Raw genomic sequence first — 23,457 nt, 5'->3', positions numbered from 1 at the left:
GGAAGTAGCTACATAACCAGTCTAATTGAGTCTATTTACACTGCCTCCATCTGAACCAACGTATCGGATTAAGTGGTTGGATTATATTTCAATATTTATCCTTTTAAAATTACATTTATTTATTTCAGACTTCATATTTTGTTAACAATACAAATCCACTACAAAATAAAGAGTAGTTCCATATTTTATTTTAATTTGGTTATATGCAGTTTCTATTTTTGAAATTAATTATGACGTCACCTGTTATGTAAACTAAATTGGTTCGACCACTAAACCAGTATGACAACTGATTCGGTAACATTTCGGTTATCAGAACATTTAAAAACAAGTTACATCACTTGCGCGCCAAAAGCAATACCAGTTTCTTACCATGGCGGAAGAAGTTGAAACCCTAGAACTCTACAATCTTCAATACTCTGATCTCATGGCATTGACTTCTTCAGGTTATCAGCTACCAACACCATACGAAAACAACGAATATTTGGACTCAGTGATGAGCACAATCATGAAAAACCTAGGTCCATCCGGTCCAGGTCTTCTCGCCATTACCGGAGTCCCTAATGCTTCCGATCTCCGGCGGCAACTGCTTTCGATGGCTCGGAAACTCGCGCTTCTTAACAACGATGATCGGAAACGCGTACTCAAGGTAAAGGATATGTGAATGAGAAGTGAATGTTTGTTTCTGGAGATGCAGATTAGGTATTCGATGAAATGCCTGAACCAAATGAAGTAGCTTATGAGTTTTAACTTTTTGTTTAATTAATTGAACTAGTTAATTTTGAATACATCTCGAATCGAGCCGAGCTTTTTAAAGTTTGACCCGAGCCACAGCCTCAAATAAAGCTCGTTTAGTTATACTATCGAGCCTGAGCTCGATCCTTGTGTATTTTTAAATTTGACCTTTTTTGAACTTCTATGTATTACTTTCACACTGCACACTAGTGCTCGAGCTGAGCTTTTGCTTATTAAGGTACTACATGATCTCGAGCCGAGTTTAAGCTTGTTAAAGTTTTTCTCAAAATATATAAAAATAATTAATACGTATATATATTAACTATTAAATAATAAATGATCCCAGCCCGAGCTTCAAAAAACGACTCACGAGCCAAGCTCAAGCTGTAAAAAAGAGCTCGAAACAAGTCGGGCTCGGCTCGGCTCGCTTACACCCATAAATGATAATAATTGATGATTGTAAATGGTATATCAGGAATCAGGATCTGTGCCAATAATAAAATTTGTAACAACATTTGGTGCCACATTTGCAGGATCATGGGTTAGGGAGTGATGTTCCACTTAAGAACACCGACAGAACAGTCTCCCCGTTCGCAATGCAATTAAAATACAACCTGAATCCAGATGCTATTAACGTCTGCAACACAAATCATTCTGAGACCGAAGGTTTCAATTCAGATATGGAGATTCCATGTGAATTCAAGAATCTTGGGAACATGTTCAAAGACCTAGGGAATTGCATGATTGAGTTAGGCCTTCGACTGGCAAGGGTGTGTGACAAGATCATTGGTGGGGATGAACTAGAGCAAAGCTTGCTAGAATCATGCTCAGCTAAAGGTCGTCTTATACACTACCATTCAGTTCTAGATAACATTATTCTGCAAGATTCTAATAAGACTCGTTCTAAAACAAAGAAAACTGAAAGAACATGCAGTAATCACTCTGATTTATGGCAGCAGTGGCATTATGATTATGGAGTGTTCACTGTTTTGACAGCTCCAATGTTCATGTTTGCTCCTGAGAATAATGGTTCTTCTCAATCATGTGATGGAATAGAGTGTCCTTCCCCTAGTGGACATACATATTTGCAAATATTTGATCCCAATAAGAACAGTGTTGTAATGGTAAAGGCATCTTCTGAGAGTTTTATTGTTCAGGTAGGGGAGTCAGGTGACATATTATCAAAGGGAAAGCTTCGTGCAACTCTTCACGCTGTTTGTAGACCTAAAAGTTTGGAAAATCTAAGCAGGGAAACATTTGTTGTGTTCTTGCAGCCTGCATGGAGCAAAACACTGTATTCTTATGATTTTTCAGTTAAAAGTGCAAATGGTGAAGATTCAAAAGTATGTAATGAGGAAAATCAATGTCAAAAACCAAGTTCAGATATTGGTAAACTAGTCCCACCTCTTTGTGATCGCTTGAAAAACGGGATGACATTTGCAGAATTCTCAAGAGAAACAACAAAGCAATATTATGGAAGCAGTGGATTGCAGTCAAAGAGATAAAATGTCGACCTTATATGTTGTTGAAAATGGCGATTTGGATGAATGATCCAAGTAGATGTATGTTCTTTACTCATCAAAGAAATAGTATCATGGATTAAAGCGATAAAGTGGTTTGATTTGGTTATTTATACTCAACATATGGTAGTTTCATGTGTGATTAAACAATGGAGTATCTGAAATCAGAAATCTTCTACATAGTTCTTTTCCAGGTTAGTGATCTTTTGGTAGATATCTATAAAATATTTATTATGAAAATTTTAACTGCTTTTGGAATACTTTTATGATCTATTTGTCATGAAATTTGATACTTGTCATATGATAACTAGGGTATAAACGAGCCAAGCTCATTTCATTTAAGAAAGCTCTAGCTCGTCTCGTTTTGAGCTCTGTCTAAAACTCGAGCTTGGTTCGTGAATAAGTATTCAAGATCGAGCCTGGCCTATTTATTATTTATTAAATTTTTAATTCATATGATCATTACATATATTTATCATTTCATATATAATAAAATAAGTGTTATTTAGTTATTTTTATCATAGTTTATATATAATAATATTTATTATGTAATTACATATGTGTTATATTTATATAAATAATGGACCCGTTTAGGCTCGCAGGCCTAGTCAAGCTCGATAAGTGAAGCTCCGGCTTGAGCTCGTTTATTATATGAGCTCAAATATTGGGTCAAGCTCGTTTAAGCTTGGCTTGATTCGACCCTTTAGTGAACCAATCTCGAGCAACTTGCGAGTGACTTAGGTCATTTATACCCCCTACTGATAGCTAGTTATGTCAATGTGACTTTGAAAACTATATAGTTCTTCAAAGATAATATTATAGAAGTGCATGTTTTGTGGTGATTCTGAAAGTTAAAAGAAAGTTTGTAATTTATATATATTGTTGTTCATGTGAGGGACTGGAATCGAGGATTTAAACCGTGTGTCGGGCGGATTCTATAATGGATCAAAATGAGTTTGTCCCACCAATATGTTGTCATTTTTAGCTTTATAAATATTTATTATTATGTTACGTATTAACTAAAGAACCTATACTTTTAAAAAAAATTACCAGCAAATTTGTTTGGATATATAGACTATGCTGTTAAATATAACTAATCTCATTGAATAAATCATTTTAGAGTAATTACTCATTACAGTGTTTTTGTCACATTATGATTTCATCTATAATTCTAATATATGTCATAAATAAAGCACTTCCAAACACCCAATTAATTGCAGTTGCTTTCAATCTAATTGAATGTTATTGATTTGATGGTCCTATGGATATGCTTAAGATCATTAACCAATGTGAGTATTAAATTGATTCCATGATAAGACATAAGTGCTTAGCATATTCCTATTAATTGTAACTATCAGCTAGCTAATGTGATATGAATAGTGAAACCTAATCTGAAAAGGACCAGAGTTATTGCTGGTGAGCCCCCAATTGAGGTTGAGACTTGATATTTTCACTTTCAACACCAGTGATTGTGGAGGAAACCTAATGGAAATCCACACATCTTGTAGGCCGGTCAATCCAATATTAAAAATCAATATGAGTATGATGGGGTGTATTTATTTTCTCCAATTACAAATCAAATTGGGTGGGCCTATGCTGATGACCTGATGCGGAGGCGTTCATCGGTACGGGTTTTGGGTTCATTGGTTTAAGTTTTTCGGTCAGACCGAAAATCAAACCGAACCGTATTCTGTTTCACTGAGAGTAATTGTTTACAATATCGCATATCAATCTCGACATCAGCATGTGTAACTAGTGAATATTTCTTTAATCGAACCAAAAATACATGAAATGATTTGTAATCGAACCAAAACCGAGTATGTATTTTGGTTTTTGGTTTAATCGGCTTGTTACCGAATATCAAAGAAGTTGCAAATAGGAGTGTTCATCAGTTCAGTCTCAGTTTGGAATATTTTTCAGTCGAAATTAAACAGAATTCAAAGTTGGTGAAACTTAGGGTTTGGGTTCAAACAAGATAACCAGGGTTATCACAAGATGGGTGTTCTGGTTTCATGATTCGGTTTCCTCGGGTTTGTAACGAGTTAAATGTTTAATAGGCTGCATAACAAGGAAAATTCATAGGCCGATATATGTAATTCAAGTTTCTTGGATTTTACCAAATTGAGATTTACAAAACCAAAAACCAACTCTCTAATAATATTGAGCTTCAAAAGGTTTCCGTTCAATATTTTGTTTGTTTGAAACCAATGGTCTTAAAATGAAGGGTGTGGAAGTTGCATACTCGCATCTTTAGAGGGGTACATGGGATACAGGACCGATAAACCCGGTGGTATGGTCCGTATGGATGCTTTTCCTGGGCCCTACCCACATTCTTTCTTAAATTTTGTTTTGTTTTATGTTTTAATTGTGAAATGTCTTATGTTTTGGGAAAATACATTTTCTTTTTGTGTTTGACGTTTTTAATTAAAATAATAATTCAATATTGGAAACTCTTTATGTACTTTTGTTAGAAGAAAAAAAAAACTAAACTAAATTTAAATACGATTTTCATGAATTTTATGTAATTATTTTGTAAAATGTTTTAATACTAATAAGCCACTAGAACTATTTATATATGATAATTAGAATTTAAATCAGGGTTAATTCCTAAAATAGCCATTTTTGATCAAACTTTTCCAATTCTAGCTCAAGAACCAAACTAATTCTCAAAGTAGCCACATTATTTCGTTGGATTGAATCCGACCAAAACAATACCTGATCTGACGGAATTTGTAGCCTATCACGACACGCCATGTTGCCTAATGTTCAGTCGGATCCGACGTTTAAAGGTTTTGGCCACTCGATTAGTCGGACGAACTGTCGGAGGAAAAGACAGTCAGATCCGATGGTTCAATTCATTCTTTCGTCGGATCCGACTGTTTAATTTTATCCCTAGATTTTTCAATTCGAGGGGGGGGGGTTATTTTGAGTTATAGAGTGTAATTGAACACTTTGGTTGTGTTCTCTTCGAAAAACTAAGCGACTTGCACTATTGATTTGTTAGATTTTGTGAAGAAAGATGGAGATGGATGTTGGTTATGGAGGTTTAGAGTTTGAGAGTTAGAAAATGAAGAATTCCGTCGGACACATTAAAATCCTGTTGGATCAGAATGGGTTTTAGGCGGATCCGGCGGAATTTTTTGGCTAGTTAGGGTATTTTGTTTGCTCTTGGGCTATTTGTGGAAAATCATGATAAAAAATAACTATTTTAAGAATTTTCTCTATTAACAACTTTATAAGAAGATATTAGGGTGCATGGAGTTGTCCCTCTCCCACCACTAATTAGCTGGTGGAATGGGGCATTGTTCCCCACCAGTTAGATTTGTCATGTCACCACTTGTCTGCAAACTTCTATTTCCCACTCACTCACAGTATCTTAGCTTCAGCTTCAGCTTCAGCTTCAGCTTCTGCGGGAGTTTGGGTTTCTCTCGTGAACTCTCCCTCCCTAGCTTCCTGACACCGTCCACGTGGGGGCGGTGTTTCCCGTCGACAACCTTGCCACATCATCCAAGCGTCTCATACCCACACCCTTATATTCTAATTTCCAACTATTGAAATAAACTCTCTTTGAGATATAGGGGTTTTTTTTTTTGACATATATGAGTTTAATGAAGAAACTTGGAAATTACTATCATGGCCTCGTTTTGTTTTTATGTTCTTGTTAAGACATTTCAACTACCAACTACACGTATCCTTGTATACTTTAACTCCATACATTCCAAAATTTCGATTTACTGGAGTGGCCACTAGTGCCCACCACAATGACCAACCAGAATGTCTTATCCAGCACCGTCACATGACTAATAGCCAGCACACCGGCCATCATGTCAAAATAATCCATAATCTTAACAATGAGGGGCTCACGGGCATGTTTCGTCTTCACATTCGAACGCGCTCGCTCTCGTCCCCACTCACATTTATCATTTCTTCGATGAGGCCCTTGAAGATGGACTTTGTGATGGCAAAATTATGGCGTTCGTCGTTTTTCTATTCATGTTGTGGCATGGTAAGACTGCCTATGGATGTTTGAGCGTGGATGGTTTCATAAAATATGTACGAAAGTTGACATAATTTGTTTTTAAAATGACAAGAAGCTATAAACACCAATACAATAATCAAAATTAATTAATTACACAATTAACCCCGACATACATATAGTACCCTTAAACTTTCATTTAATTATATAATTAACCACGCAACTTTTAATATGATAACCCATAAGTTTCATTAATTACACAATAACACCACAAGTTTTTAATATGATAACCCTCAAGTTTCATTAAGTTACATAAACAACCCCACAAGTTTTTAATATGGTACAAGCCGCAATACCATAATGAACTGATACCAACCGAGTGAGTTCCCACCTATCCCCGTCACAAACTCACAATGTGCAAGTTTAAAGCAAGTAGTTGTTTGTTAAATGAACAAATGAGCACAATTCAATCTTGTTTCATGAAAATGAAACAAAATATGTAGAGATTTCCTCCATATTTGATTATCAAGTGAACCTATTATTCTTTCTGTTTCTAGGATGAATTTTATATTATAGCTAAAATCAATTACTAATAATGTTTATAGCGATTGCTTTTAGTCGTGAATAAGAAAAAGGGTTTTAATTAATATGCAATTAAGTCGATTCATGCCTATCAAAGAAACCTACGTTTACTTTAAAGATATATATGCTACAAACATGGTATGCACAACTATTGCATCATGACGGGAGATTAATTGGGAGGTGTCCTCAAAAACTAGGTGTTATGATTAACTTCCAAGTTCCAACAATAACCAAGCTTATCCAAGTTAAAACCAAAGTCGATTGACAGAATGGTATCAAGAATGGTATCAGGGTGTTCGAGAGTGTTCAAGTCCACTAATGAAAAAAAAATGAATTTGTTCGTCTAAAAAATAACGGGTTAAAAAACTCTACATCATTATTATCACACATTTTCTAAGATTTAACCATATGAAATCAACTAGAAGAGTTAACTAATCATTTACCAAAATTAACCATAAACCGTTTTAAGTATCAAACTGACACACTATTTCACGAGTCATTGTGGCATCCCAACTAAACAGTTGAAACAGTCCACACCTGAAACATACAGGTTTTTCATTTTATGAAATATCAATTAAGCTTTTAATGTAAAAAATAAAAACATTTAGATATTCAAGTAATAACATTATTTAAAACATAACTTCAATTTTAATACTATTTTTCAACATATATTTTACTAAACTAAAAGGAACATGTTTCACCACTGAAAGAAAAACTTAGGCACCAATTTGACCAAACACTTGATATCTATCTCACAAACGGAATAAAGTTGATAAAGCATATATATGATATCTATCTTTTTTTTTCTTTGGATGGCCGGAAGTGAAGGCCCACCGCCGATCACTTTTATTATTAATTAGGCTGAGGGGTGCGGAGCGCGAGAAGGGGCGCGAAAGCCCTTCCGCGGCGCGAGCACCACACCACCGAGGCGCGAGAGGGGCGCGAGCGCGGAAAAAGAGGCAGGCGCGGATGGGCTAGCGGCGTGAAGGGTTCTTGGGTTGCGTGAATAGAGCCGTTGGGCTCGTTTTTTATAAAAAAAAAATTTTTTTTTCTCTATATAACCTATATCAAACACAAACCAACAACAATATAACATACAATTTTTTCTCTCTATTAAACCTATATCAAACCCAAACCAACACCAATATCACATACCAATATCACATACCACACCCAAAACCCAAAATCACCCCATCTTCCAAACCTTTTTTTAAAAACATGGCTTGAAATTGGTACCCAAACCTAGATTCAGATTACAGTTACGACGATTTATGGTCGGCACCGGACCAAGCGATGTTTTATTCGGGGTCGCAACAATCATCCGGCTTTCAACCATCCAACATACAACCGTCTCCTAACTTTGTAGTTCCGGAGACACAAGAACCAGAAGGTGAAGCTGCGGGACAAAGAAGACGCGTCCACCGGAAAAAACAAGTTGCAACGGACGGGTCGGGTTCGGCTTCGACTGGAAGGACGAAACGGAAAACCACTCCGTGGTCATCATATGAGAAGGAAGCCCTGTGTCGGGCTTGGATAGTCATTTCTGATGATCGGCGTTGCGGTAATTGTTTTAACGTTTTTAAAAATGATTTTTAATAAAAAAGTTAAATAAAAAAGTTAAATGACTTACAAATTTATTTATGCATTTTGCAGCGGACTACCAAAAGAGCAAGGTCTTTTGGACAAAGGTTAGGGAGACGTTATATTCGCTCGTTGGGAGTACAGAGCGGAACGCCGATATGATTTCGGGTCGGTGGACCGAAATCAGAAAATTTGTCGGCTTGTTTACTAATCTGTTCAACAGGAACGCCGGTCGTATGAGACCAAGTGGCAGTGACGATTTGGCGGTTTATAATTTCACTGTCGAAGAGTGGAAGCAGGAGTGCCTGCGGAGGTATGGGACGGTGAAGACGTGGGACGGTGTAAAGGTGTGGGAGAGGTTGAGAAGGTGTTCTAAGTGGGTTGAGCTGGTGGCGCCGGACCTTGATGCGGAAGTAGGGCCGAAACGGACTAAAATTAGTTCGTCTGGAGCGTATAGCACTTCCGCCGGGTCGGATTGCCGGGTTGGATTCGACCTAAACGTTGCGGGGGAGGAAACGTCTTCACCGCCGAGGAGGCGGCCATTGGGAAAGGACGCCAGAGGCAAAAAACCGGCTGAGGGGGAAGCCGTAAACATCAACGATCTTGTTGAATCCCTCAATAAATTCAACAAAACCATGGAGGTGGTCTCTAGTGACAAAAAGGAAAAAAAAAAGAATGAGAGATTTGGAATTCCTTACAAGAGACTTCAGTAACCTAAATCCGGTCGACCAAATGCTGATGGAAAAATAAAAGGAACGTATCCGAAAGAGGTTGATCGAAGAAGACCAAGCCGAAGAATAAGAATAATGTTTTTTTTAGTACTTTAATTTTTTTTTAGATATTAATGTGTTTTTTTTAATTAATGTGTGTTTTTTTAAATAATTTATGAGTTTTTTTAATAATACGTTTTTTTAAAACATTTATAAAAAAATAAAAAAAATACCGCTCGCGCCCCCTCTCGCGCCCCTCCACACCATGTCCCGGGGCACGAGCACCACAACCAACACCCATCTTATCAAGTTTCTCTCTCTGCCACACGTCACAATATTATTGGCTGGCGCCCCCACTCGCGCCCCCTCTCGCGCCCCCCACACCCCTCAGCCTTATAGAAAGGCGTGAAAGCTGTTTGAATGTTCCTTTTTGTCATCCGATCCAACTTCACTTAACTAAACGACGATACACACCCACAGGCACGCCTCAACAGTTCATATATTATTCTAGCTAGTTTTGGATTTTTCATCGTACGTACAAGTTAAACAACATTTGCAACGAGACATGTTTAGATCATTTGAAGAATGTCGATTGACTGGTCGGCCACTGATGTTGCCAATACTCTGCCACGGTGGGAATCTTGTTCTCCGTTGTAGATCACGATCCTATTGTTTGTTGTTGCATCGTTTTCATGTACGAATTCATGGGACCGGTTTTTGCAGACATGGAGGGTAACTTAATAGCAATATTTTAAAAACCGGTTTTTACCAGTATCAGATTGAGCTAAAAAATATACAACCGGTTGAACCGGGTTATACCGGTAGGTTCAACCAGTTGAATAATTTACCTTAAAGTTTCCTATAGATGCAGTTTCAACTCCAAAAATAACCCAAAAGCATATTATTTTATAACAAAAAATAATCTAAAAGTTAATTCGTATTAAAAAAAATAATACAAATGCACTCAATTTTAAAACAATAGTTCTAAAGCTTACACGTTTAAATATTAATTGTTGGGTTAAAAGTAATTTTGAAAATAATGGGCCACAAATATCAAAAATTTCTCATACATAAAACCGGTTTGCAGGAAAAAACCGGTATTTTAGAAAAAACCGCCGGTATGATGTTCTAGAAAACCGGCCAAAAACACCGGGCTCAAAATACCGGTTTGTTGTGCGAAATCCGGTTTAAACCGGTTTTTAAAACACTGCTTAATAGTAATATGTATTACGTGCTACCAATTGTCATGCATGCTTTAGAAAGTTGTACCCACTACATGAATCTACTTGTACAATTTATAATCATGTGTAAATATTTTTACTTAGGGGGTGTTTGGGATTACTTATTTTAACAACTTATAACTTATTAGCTTTTTGAAAAGTAATAAGGTATTTAGGATTGCTTATATTGTGAGAGAAAAAATTTCATAATTACGATGTTGTAACTTATTAACTTAATGAAAAGTTATAAATATGTAAAATAAGGAATTCCAAACACCCCCTTATTTTGTTATTATTAAAGTAAGTTATTTAGTTAGTCTATGTGCGATGGTTTAGCGAAAAAAATGAAAAACGACTTATTACATCATTAATGTCACATAAAAATGGGCTCTCATTAACTTTTATGTCAAAAACGCGTAATGATTTAACTTAATAACATAGTTACTAATTAGTCTTTTATTTTTATATAACAATTGTGTGTGGTAGTTTGATTGGTTGGAAAGGTCATGGCCCCCACAAGAAACCCTCCCGCTCATTATCCTTTTGGCGCCTAAAGGTTAATGGGGGGGGGGGGGCTAAGAGTGTGACAACGTTACAAAATGGGTTCACTGGCGTTTTAAGTAATGAGGCGGTGACGTGTAGCAGGGCGCGAACTCATTGCACCCGGTCTTAAATGCATGTTGCAATGAAATGGATGATAATAGAAATGTATCATTAATATTATATTAATTAATTTTCAATCATGATTGGAAGTACAAATAACTAAAAGATGTTTTACATAAATAAGCTTAGTGGTGTGACATCGGAGTGTTAGATACAAAGTTTTGAGTTTGCATTTATTAAGATTTATAACATAGGTCCCAATTTTATGTTAGGTTCTAGCAAGTTTCCACGTACAATATATAGTTGTATAAAAGGCACACTAATTAAAGTGGGAAGTTTGTGAAATTTTAATGTGTGTAGAGACGAGAAAAAAGAAGAAAAGGACGACAAAAATAAATAATTCTTTATGAAATTGTCTTAAATTTATACAGGAGTTAAAATTAATTATAAAATAAATAAAGAGATACTCTTGGCAATCAATCATCTGTCAATTTTATTTCATTATTCATTTCACTGCATCATACAAAACAGATCTATAGTTTTTAAATCTAAATCTTCAAATATATGACATTTTTAAATTTAGTTCTTAAGAATACCAAAAAGATATGCACATGTCCTTAAAATAAGAAATTGTGTTGCACCACATTAAATACACATTACCAAACTAGTATTCATAAGCATTTACACCGTATTGAATGTAACACTATAAGGTATAATGTTTTGATCAAAGTTGTTGATCCATTACGTCGAATAAGTAACCTATCAAATGAACATGATTGCACTCGCCTTATAAGCAATGTTAGTATCATAGTGGTAATGTCTAACAAATTAGTCGTTATAGGCTGAAGTCTTATTGGTGTTGTTCTTAGAGTAGTATCTAGTGGTCTAAATGTCTGAAAAAGTAGTTGTTATCGGTTACAGTCTTATTAGCATTATTCTTAAAACCTGATTAGACTGGCTAGTTATATCAAGAATTGCATACACCACAAATCTGGTTGAGTATATCACTTTCATTTAGATCGGTTGGTTATGGTGTCAATTAATTGAATCAACGAACATGATAGGAGGTTGACTGGATTTGTACTTCATTTCCCATAATGTTATTTACTATTGTCAATACATATAAAAAAATTAATTTATATTTTATTTTGTATAATCTCGTTTTGAAAACATGTCAATCAATGTAATAATACTATACCTAGTTCGTTAAGACTAAAGGGTGTACATGCCATTTCACTTCTCACTTTACAGTGCCACATAAACGTCATATCATACTATAATTCACCTCACTCTCTTTTACAATATCATGGAAATGGACACCATTCACCTCTTCTCTAATTTTTCAAATAAAATAAAAAATTTGTATGTTTAAATATTAGATAAAAATATAACAAAATATTACATTTAAAATATCAAATAAAAACATAATATTTATTAAATCTAAAAAAACATTAAATTACATTTATAATATCAAATAAACATAATACATTCTCTTTGAAAAGAAAAGAAAAAACTATATAAAAAATAATGCTTATTAATTTCTTTTAAAAAAAATAGATTAGATTTTAAGTATCAAATTTAAAAATATAATATAGATAAAAGAACATAATATTGAATATATTCAGGCCATGTTTGGGATTCCTTATTTACACCTTCTTTTGACTAAAATAATGAGTTTTTGATCAGTTACACTTTTCTAACTTATCAAAACTCATTTTTCCTTCTTTAAACACTTAAAAAAATTACATTACCCAAACACCATTTTAACTTACAAAAGTTGATAAGTTATAAGGAGGTAAAAATAAGGAATCCCAAACACCCCCTCAATGTATCAAACGTTTTCCCCAAACCCATCCACCGTCACCTACTCACCATCTTCCCCATAGCCTCACCGCCACCATCAGTTCGCCACCACTTGTCTTACACTATCACTTGAATAGTTACCGGAATTTCTCATCTCAGTTTAATTCCTCAATTACGTTGCCAGAATCCACCGTCTTTCATTTCCTTAGGTCATCGGAGGTTCAATAGTTTTTGTGGCAACTGAAGATGAATTTGTGTCAATTGAACTTGGGGTTGATGATAATAATTAGAAAAATTGGATCTTAATAATCCAAACTATCAACCATTGGCCAATAATAATCCTAACTATCTCTTTGACCAATGGTAATCCTAACTTCCAGTTTTGTTACCATTAACAATCCCAGTCAAAAAAAATAGTTAACCCCGTTAATTTTTATGACGTGGCGTATGACATGACACTCATTTAGAATTTTTCAGCTTAGTTGGATATTATTTATAAAGAAAATTACTAAAATACACTTATACTAATAAAGTTAAAAATTAGAATTATCCGGTCACTTCATCTCCTACGTAACCACAACCACCACCATTTATCAACCACCGGCCATCTCTCGCTACTGACCACCACCACTTCCGGTGACCCCACAGAATACGACCATCTCCTCACCACAGAACCCGCATAAAAATCGTGACGTTCTATGTCCCAATCGTTTTTTCGTCCAGACCCTACCAAATTACTTACAACTAGTTGAATTTAATTCACCCAAAATTGAATGAACTGGTTATTATCTATTTAAAGGTTTTTACCATAACATCATAAATAGTTTCTTGTTAATGCTTAATCTGACAGCTCTACCGAATCCGACTAAATGTCCGCTAATTGGCGTCAACGGATTATTCGCCGGTACCAATCGCCGTCGGTGACAAATTCCGGCAGCGAGGTGACGTCAATGGTTGTAGTTATTGCTGAGATCTCTTAATTGAATTGGATTTACGTCTGACAAATTCGTGGATATGAGACTTTGGGGCGTTCGCGACAACCGGTGCCAGTGACGAATCGACGTACTCCCAAAATGGTAGTGTTTCTAAGTGTTGTCAAAAGAAGAATAAGTTGGGAGGGCTATGGCGGAGGTGGCCGGTTGCCAATGGTGGTGGTCGGATTTAATGGATGTGTTGGTTGTGGGTGTGTTTTAAGAAAGAGATGGAGAGAGAGAGAGAGTATGGTAGCCGGTGGATGGTTTAGGTTTTTTTTTTTTAAATATAAAGGGCAATTCTGTAATTTTCTTCAAAATTTAACGGGTTAACTATTTTTTCTGACTGGGATTGTTAATGGTAACAAAACTGAAAGTTGAGATTGCTATTGGTCAAAGTGATACTTGGGATTATTATTGGCCAATGGTTAATAGTTTGGATTATTAAGATCCAATTTTCCTAATAATTAAGAAATTAAAAGGAGGGAGAGGATTTGAGCGGTGATTTCTTCGGTGAAATTTCTCCCAGAGTTTTGCCGATGGGCGGCATCAATAACACCGGGACGGTGTTTGTCGCCGGCACCGCCCGCCACCTCAGCTCTTCAACGGCATAACGATGCCCACACCTGATAGTCTAACCGATCCATTATAAAGTCATTTTTTATTAAAAAAAACAAGGTTATATTAAAAGTATTTAATTGGTGTGTTAACTTTTATCACTAAAAACTAGGTTACGTCATTTGTGAAGGGACCACTTTGTTGTTTGGGAATTTGAATGAAATATTTGTCCTGTGGTAAATGTGGTGTTTTACATGTTTCACTTTAGATTAGGGTAATCAAATGGGGCACCATGATATATAAAAAATAAAAGGGGATAACTAATGAACAGAATTTAAAAAGGGATCACTAATGAACAGAATTTTGCAAGTCAAAGAAAGCAAGAGCATTCACATTTAAAGTTAAGAAAGAGTTTGTAGATATAATTTAAAGAAAAGTTAGAATTTTATTATATTTTGCATTATATCCTATTCCCTAAAGTATGTATATATATACACAAATTGAATAGCGATTCGTTTATATATATATATATATAGAGAGAGAGAGGAGAGGAAGACAGGTGCAAAGGACGTGATGAGAAGAGAGGAAATGCGGATGTGGATGGAAGTCATCGGACAAAAATGCGAGGTAGACATGGAGAGGAGAGAGAGTGGCGAACTTTTGGCTCAGATCCGACATGAAGAAGAGAGAGCAACACAACACCTATTTCTTTTCTTTTTTTTTTTGAATGGCCAACAAATAAGGAGTCCGACTAAAGTTCGAGGGACAAAAATAATGTCTATATTAGGAATTTCTCCTCAAATAAATCCTTTTCAATTGGGTGCTGCTAAACGTACCCCCCTCCAATCCATTTTTACTAAACATACCCCCTCCTTTAAGTTTTACATTAATACAATTTAGACATTTTTGTTGTTTCTTTTGTCATTTTGTTATCTTTTATTATCGTTATTATTTTTATAAAATCATTTTTTTCTATTTTTATTTAACAATTTTTTTTCTATTTACCCTTTTATGTATATTTAAGAGCCTTTAATAAAAACATATTTTTCTTACTTAGAAAAATATTTTTTTCTTATATGAAAATCGTTGTTTTTCTTGTTTTAAAAAAATATTTTTTTTCTATACCTGTTTTAATCTTTTTGGAGGCGTTTTATTTAAATTAAGAGATAGATTACATTTTTTTAAAAAAATATTATTATATTTTATAAATAAAAAGGTTAAATAACATACAACTTGATAAAAAAAATTGACTATTTTCTCAGATAATATTAATCTCATGTATCCAAACCTAACAAATAAAATCAAATTGTTTTGAATACATTTTATAAAAAAATAAAAAAAAATAAAAAAAAAACTAGCTAGAGAAAACATACAGTACTTTTTAATACATGTAAAAAAATATAAACAAACATTTGATAAGATCTTAAAGAAATAAAATAATAAAATCAATAACAAAAATATATAAAAACTGTAAAACAAAAATAAAAATTTAATAGTTTTTTTATTTGATATTATAAGAGTATTATAAAATAAAATAAGAGGGACTAACATGTCAATTACAAATGTTAAGGGGAAATGAAAGTTCAGGGGGGGGGGGGGGGGGTGTATGGAGCAAGGGAGGGGGGTACGTTTAGCCTGACCCTTTTCAATTTTGAATATATTTATAGTCTTCTCTCTTTTCAGGTAACGCGTATCCCGATTGCTTCAAAATTCATTTTCTATATCCTGCTTTTATCCTAAGTACACTTTTATAACCACTTAGTACTTTATTTAATTGATAAAGGGTCCTCCTAACCACACCTCACACCCCACCAGACGCCGCGTTTAGCCCTTACTGTGGCGGTTTATTCGACGTGACTGATTTGACGACGTTGACGGATGATTTGATTGGCGAAGTCTGTCGTTGTCCACAAATACGCCGCGTTTAGACCTTAACGTTGCGTTTACACCCCTCAATTATTTAGGTTGATTCCCAGATTTGTGGTGGTATACATTAGCATGCAAACATAAATTTTGGATACATTACATACAAAGTGTCCAAATTCCCAACTCAAGAAAATGTCTTGGATGTTTGACGGTTATTTTCCGAGCCCGCCGAGGACAAACGACGAGGCAAGTATTCCGGATTTGAATCTTGCGCCGCCGGGGTTTGTAGATTATGACCGGGGGGTTACCAAATTTGAACCAGGTATCGTCACATGTTTATTTGGGTTACCCGTCGTCATTAATTTCTAAAATTAGATTTGTTAACAATATATTTTGTTAGGAATATTTTGTGCACGACCAACCGGATTGGTATTTGGCGCCTAGCAGCAGTTCGTACTTGTCACAGCCTGAACATGATTACGGTCAGCCGTCATACCATTTATCGGAGACCCGCATTACGTTGCCCAGCCTTCGTACCATTTTAATACCGAGGAGTCGTATTCATGTAGTCAACGTTCGTACCCATTACCAGTAGGTGATGCATATCGGTCACAGCCAGAACCAGACCATATTCTTGAAACCCCCCACGAGAATGTTGATGAAGATTACGGCAGACATAATTTTGACGACGATGGTGATAATTACATTCGTGAGGCTAGGGTGTCATATAAAACGGATTTCGTACGAGCCAATTTGTTTTTTTTATTAAAAATATTTTGTAATTCGTAGTTGGCTTGAACTTGTTTTAAATTTGACGTTAATACTGTTTCAGTTATTTTCTTCCCGTGAGGAGCTGGAGGAGTGGGCGAAGAAAAGAGGTCGGGAGCATGGGTGTGTTGTTGTTGTCCAGCGGTCTAGGCCAAGAGCTGTGGATCTTGGATGCAATCGCGGCGGCGAACCAAAACTCACCGCCACAATCAGGCGTACAGGCAGTATAAAGAAGGGTTGTCCGTTTAAGCTAAAAGGAAGGCATAACTGTCTTGGTAATTTTTGGAAGCTTGAGGTCGTAAACGAGACGCACAACCACGACCCGTTCGTCTTTAAGGAGGGTCACGCGTATCTAAGGAGAATGACCGACGAGATGGTTGATATGGTTGCGAGGTTACACGCGGATGGCTTGAAGACATCAAAAAGAGGTCCACTGTTACGCAGACAGTTTCCCGAAGCCTGCATTATTGACAAGGACATACACAATCTTATAGAGAGCTGGAGAAGAGAAAATACAGTTGGCGATACCCCAATGCAGGTTCACGTTTTTGAATTTGATTTGTTGCAATGGATGTTCAAAAAAATATATTAACGTCAAATAAAACCGGTTGCAGGTATTTGAAAGCTTCCTGATTAATAACGGGTTCGTTTATCACACACGGGAGAATCCTGCCAAAAACCGCGTAGAGGACGTATTCTTTTGTCATGACGCGTCGCATAAAATGTGGGGTGCGTTCCCCCATTTGCTGCTGATTGACACCACGTACAACACAAACATGTACAAGTGGCCGTTTGTTCAGTTTATTGGCGTGACGTCGACGTCGAAGTCGTTCTGTATCGCGCACGCGGTTCTACTTAGGGAACTCTAGACGGATTTCACATGGGCCCTCGAGCACCTGAAAGGTATGCTCGAGGATTCTATTGAGTCGCGCGTCGTAGTTACCGACAGAGACTCGGCCCTGATGAATTCTTGTAAACAAGTATTCCCGAAGGCTACCAGAAACCTATGCCGGTGGCACATACGTGAGAATATAAAGAAAAAGTGGAAGGGTATCTATGACAGCGAGGCAAAAGAAGATTTCGCTCTATTATGGACGGTCTTGTGTGAGTCTCCCACGTTCGATGAATACGAATATAACTGCTTAAAGTTGCAAGAAATGTTATTCAAAATTGGGAAAGAAAGTAAGTCGTTCTGATTATTAATATACAATAAGTGTTAATCTAGTAGTACATTTCATAAGTTTATTTTTGTTTCGTTTTCAGAGGTATGGGACTATATCCATGATAGCTGGCTGTTACGATACAAGGAAAAGTTTGTATCTTGCTGGATGGCCGATTGGTTAAACTTCGGCGAGAGTACAACAAACCGAGTCGAGAGTCAGCACGCGAACTTGAAAAGGCACCTTAACGGGGCCAAAAACACCCTCCACACACTTGCGGCTTATACCCTTGAGCTTATAGAAGCCCAGAAGATTGAAATCAGAGCAACATTTGAAAAATCCCGGATTACGTTGAAGAGAGACCATAACCTTCAGGTTTTTTACAGGCTACATTATAAAGTGTCAATTAAGGCTCTTACACTACTAGAAAAGGAGTACGGAAAGCTTGACAAGATGATCGAGTCGGGACATACGTGCCGACACCAGTTGCGAACGTCTATGGGGTTGCCGTGTGCTTGTGAGGTGGAGCGTCACCTTGATACTTTGGTACCTATTCCACTAAAATTGATAGACCCGTTCTGGAGGAAGCTTGACTTCGATCCAGTGGTCCCACAGGTAGAAGAAGAAGACTTCGAGGCAGAAATGGAAGAGCTTAAACAGACGGTTTTGATACGTAAAGATCGAAAATAGAAAAAAAGTCTTTTATCGAAGATTTGGTCTGTTCTTCCCGGCAACTCAAATAAAAAAGATCCAGAGAAACGGGAGGACCCTCGCGGGCGCCCAAACCTAAACCAGCAAATAAAAAAGGTTGAGGCCGCCAGGCACAACTCGTATATCCCTTCCTCGTACCCCACTTCGTCCTCACAGAACACAGACCAAACCCCCTCATTCGTGGAGCGTTCGCGGTCGCAGTCCCATTCACAGCTTAAGATGCCCCCTCCTAAACCTTCAAAACGGTCGTATAAAAAAAAGGAGACTGGAGCTGCCATAGGTTTTCCTTTAGTTGTTTATCCGGAAGATGTTGCAGCTGTAAATCGGTATAAGGGTCTTGTTCCAAGCTGGAGTTACCCTTACATCTCAAGGATCATAGACGTAAAGCCTGACGGTAACTGCGGTTTTCGGGCAATTGCGGAGGGTTTACGAATGGGTCAAAATAGTTGGAGGGAGGTTAGGGTTGCCATGAAGAATGAGATGGATAGGAACCAAGATTGGTGGAGGACAAGATTAAATACGGAGCACCCGGAGTTTTTTGATACGACCCGTAGCCGGTTAGATTTTTTTGAAACGGTTCAAGATGCGCCCCGCAACCGTTGGTTTCAGTTACCCGCCTATGGATACGTCGTTGCCCAAGCATTTAATTGCGTTCTGATTTATCATAGAGCCGCATAGCAGCCAGACCTTTTTCCCGATGAGAGAGGGACCAGATCTGTTTCGTGGTCATCCGGTACTGGCCATTGCTAATGTTACAGATACTCATTGACTATATATACAACTTGAATGGGATTTCCCGGTGCCTTTGCCGGTTCATACTTGGGCGAGATTTGCAAAAGAAGAGGCTTACGGCTGGAGGTCCTTGTATGAAAATCATATAAACGACTACATTAGAATCATGTCAAGTTGGCGAGTCGAATGTGTTATAGTTGATTTAACCGCTTGATTGAATATTTAAATCGATGTATCACAACCACATATTATACGCACTGTGCGATTAAGTTAACATAAAAATATGTAATTTTATGTACTAATCGAATATCATTAAATATGAAGAACAATCGAACACGATGACACAGTTGTCCAAAATAGCATCCACACGTCCACCATTAGTAGTCTTCGCACCCGTTTTATAATGTTTGACGGGTGCAATATTCTTGTAACATTCACACCTAGTTTATTTGAAAACTATAATAAAAGTGTTACAGTAAACAACTAAATGAGAATTAACAACGACTTCAAAACAGCATATACACAATTTTGAAGACAAACGGCCACTGCTCCAATTTCGAGATCGGCGTACACACCAATCTATAACATCCTCTGTGACAATCGTCAATTTCAGGTTAACTCCGTTAACTCAACTCCGTCAATTCAAACTTAAGATCACTAAATCTATAACGCACACTTCATTACATTTAAACTAGGGTTTAAATGACGCTTAACACTTACTACATGTGTAGTCTTTCGGGATTTGCACCGAAACGCAAACGAGTTGACGCAAACGATTGATAAATAAACGAAAAACGTCAAAACAGTAATTATGTGATAATTATGTGTTAGACTTATGTGTTATGTGATAACATGGTTATAAACGTTAACTCAAGATGAAAACAAGTTAGTTAGGCTAGAAAAGTAATACTTAGAAGTGGAGGGACTTGAGTGTAACTTGTGTGTTTATAAATAGATCCTTAACCTTAACCCTAACTATTATTCTTCTTTCCCACAAAGTTCCGATTGCAAACCCTCCTTACCCCTCTCCTTGGCTGCCGTCCACTCTACATACACATACAACATCAAATCAAGTGTTTGATTGAAGAACTAGGTGCTAGGAAGGTATAATTGATCATCCTTTACATTCTTGTTGCTTGATTTTGATGTTTAATGGGTTAATTGAAAACCCTAGATAAGCCGATTTCATGTATGTATGAAGTTAACATGATTGTTGTTGATTGATGATGATTTGATAACTAGATTGAATCTTGTTGCATGTAAATTGTTGTGTCTTTGAATTGAGTTCAAACACAAACCCTAATCAAGTATGTAATATGTAATTGATGTGCATGCATGGTGTTTATGGAGTCTAGAGGGTCATATGAATGCATGATAGTTCATAGGTTGTTAATATATTGAGTTTGGATGCAAACAGTTTCTGGACAGAATGTGTATATGATGTTTAAGTGACTGTAACGAAGTGTAAACGTGAAAATTGGTTGAGATTATTGGTACTTCAGTAAACTAGGTTGAGTCTAGTTTCCATAAAGTATAAATTTGTAATTTTTGGACAAGTAGAAGTTAACTTTTATGATTTTACAAAAACGTTGTGCAAAGCTGAGCTGTTAGACCTGCTGTTAGGTTATGTTGTAAATGTTATATCTCATGAACTAAGAGACCAATTGGGTTGGTTCCACTTCTAGAAGTTGACTCATTGAGTTAGGAACCTAACCCAAGTGGTCTTGCATTTATTGGATTTTTCGTTTAACGGGAATTGCAAATAACATTCTGTTGTGCATGAATCTGACTGTTATGAGTTTGCTGTAATGATTTGATGATTGTGAGAAAACTATGAGGAATAAAAATGTAATAAAATATGTTCTGGAAACCTAAGACATATGTGCTTCTGTGATGATTTTTGGTGAATTAATTGAGATGCTATGATCGGTGAAATAGTACAATCTTTCTAGTAGGATTTCTGTCTCGGTGAAACTAGCTGCTGAGTTTTGTGAAAATGCATGAAATATGATACTTGCTAATTTATTATCGTGTTTTGACCAAATTGCCCTTGAGGGGAATGATTGCAAAATAATTAACGTGTTTTGACTAAAATGCCCTTGCGGGGAATAACTGCTAATTGATTGTCATAATTTGACCAAAATGCCCTTATGGGGAATAATGGCTAGTTAATTGTTATTTGTTGACCAAAATGCCCTTACGGGGAAAAATTGCTAGTAACGTACGTTATGAATACATGATACGTATATGATTGCTTACAAATGTGATGTGTCACAAAAACACTTGTTAAAGTCACACATGATTTACAAACGAAACACGAAACATGTTATGTGCATAGGTATTATGTGCCGGGTCTAGAGACTCGATAATATTCCGACACTTAGAAAAATCTCTTTGTTGTTTTAGAACGTTAGAGAGAGTTTTTCGGTGACGCGCATCTTGGTGATTTATTTTGGGAAATTCTTCGCAAACAGTGAGTTTCACTTTCCCCTCTTTAAACTGTTTTCAAACGTTTTTCACTTGGGGGAGATAACATACTCCACAACGCATTTAAGATTTTGTTATAAATTATATATCACTTGTAAAGGCTAAGTGGCAAACGAAACATTTGAAATCCTACACATCGAACCGGTTAATATTTTGAATAGCGAGTCACTGTTGAGTAGTACTACTGGGTTTGACAAACCCCACCCAACGCTAAACTCGACTGGAGGTCGAGCGGGTGTAATTTTGGCTAACACGTACCATGGTCTGGAGGACCTGGTGACAAGGCACTTACTAAACGAGTCAGCTTCGGTGTCGAACACTTAGTAATACTTGTTGTATAGACTAGCTACCTATCGATATATAATTTGACATAACACTATCTGGTAACGCAAAACGCTTAACGCAAAACGCCGTAACGTGGTTACGCAAAACGCTTAACGCAAAACGCCGTAACGTGGTTACGCAAAACGCTTAACGCAAAACGCCGTAACGTGGTTACGCAAAACGCTTAACGTAAAACGCTGAACGCAAACGCTAAACGATTTATTTGATATAACTTGTGAACTCACCAACCTTGTGTTGACACTTTTAGTATGTTATTCTCAGGTAGCCGAGGCGGGCGCGCGGTTTAGGAACATGCATTGATTGAAAACGCTTTTGTCCTGCAAACTTATTTTTAACGGTTATCTTTAGTTTTAAGTCGTCCTGCGTGACGCAACTTTTGATTAAAGGTTTTTACGCTTCCGCATTTAATTACTCGTAAACGTTTTCATGGTTTTGAAACTTTATTTTATGGTTTGATTATAACTGATGATTCCGATCCTGCCAGTTCACACCCTTTGACGGTAAAACTCCGTTAGTGGATTTTGAGGGTGTGACATCCTCGTTGACCGAGAATGTTATCAACATGCCTTCAATCTCACCCTCAGGTCTATCAATGACGAATAAACATGTTCATCATTTCCGTGTTTGAAGAAAGGCTCCAAAATAACATCTACACAGCCACCAATATCCGCTAGACCAACCGAGTTATATTGAGCAACGAAACCATATTCTGTATTATTTTTGGCATGGTATTATGTCTAGGATAAGGAATTAAATCGTGTTGTATGGGTGCGGCGATGTATGAGATTGACTTGTTTTGCACCTAGCTTGTAGTTTATTAAATGTTTTATAGATGGTTTCTAGGGGTGTTAACCTCTGCGTTAAGATCTCACCTCGGCGTATATGGGTAACATGGAAATCTACAAAGTGTGTGAAGTGTATTCAACCTCTCTGCAAAGCATGCAAAATTAAAGTCGGTCTTACCGCTGAGGTTAGGCATTACCGCGGCGTATATGGCCTGAAAAGCCTCTAACAACTGTAAAGAGTCTGCAAAGCCTGAAAAAATAATGTCGGCGACAACCGCTGCGTTAACGCATAACCGCGGCATTGAATGATAACGTCGGTAACACTTACCGTCCCCTAAAGCCCTTAA

General features: G+C 36.7%; 3 protein-coding genes across 3 annotated transcripts; all 3 read left to right on the top strand.

The window, feature by feature from the left end:
• The first annotated feature begins 370 nt into the window (after positions 1-370).
• On the top strand, positions 371-2,237 carry LOC143532300 (uncharacterized). The gene is made up of 2 exons (XM_077027388.1): positions 371-646; positions 1,266-2,237. The coding sequence occupies exons 1-2, from the start codon at positions 371-373 to the stop codon at positions 2,235-2,237; spliced, it is 1,248 nt and encodes a 415-aa protein (XP_076883503.1).
• A 164-nt stretch (positions 2,238-2,401) lies between these two features.
• Positions 2,402-17,759, top strand: LOC143532299 (PKS-NRPS hybrid synthetase cheA-like). The gene is made up of 3 exons (XM_077027387.1): positions 2,402-2,446; positions 16,955-17,428; positions 17,505-17,759. The coding sequence occupies exons 1-3, from the start codon at positions 2,402-2,404 to the stop codon at positions 17,757-17,759; spliced, it is 774 nt and encodes a 257-aa protein (XP_076883502.1).
• Positions 17,760-18,980: 1,221 nt separating this feature from the next.
• LOC143532298 (uncharacterized) lies at positions 18,981-19,439 on the top strand. Its single transcript, XM_077027386.1, has one exon. The coding sequence runs from the start codon at positions 18,981-18,983 to the stop codon at positions 19,437-19,439; it is 459 nt and encodes a 152-aa protein (XP_076883501.1).
• The last annotated feature ends 4,018 nt before the right edge of the window (positions 19,440-23,457 follow it).

The sequence above is a fragment of the Bidens hawaiensis genome, unplaced genomic scaffold (assembly GCF_021521415.1).
Source record: "Bidens hawaiensis isolate Kalapana, Puna unplaced genomic scaffold, B.hawaiensis_p1.1 tig00009443_1, whole genome shotgun sequence".
Classification (NCBI taxonomy): Eukaryota; Viridiplantae; Streptophyta; class Magnoliopsida; order Asterales; family Asteraceae; genus Bidens; species Bidens hawaiensis.
Note: the sequence above shows the minus strand (reverse complement) of the source record. Positions and strands in the feature narration are given on the sequence as shown.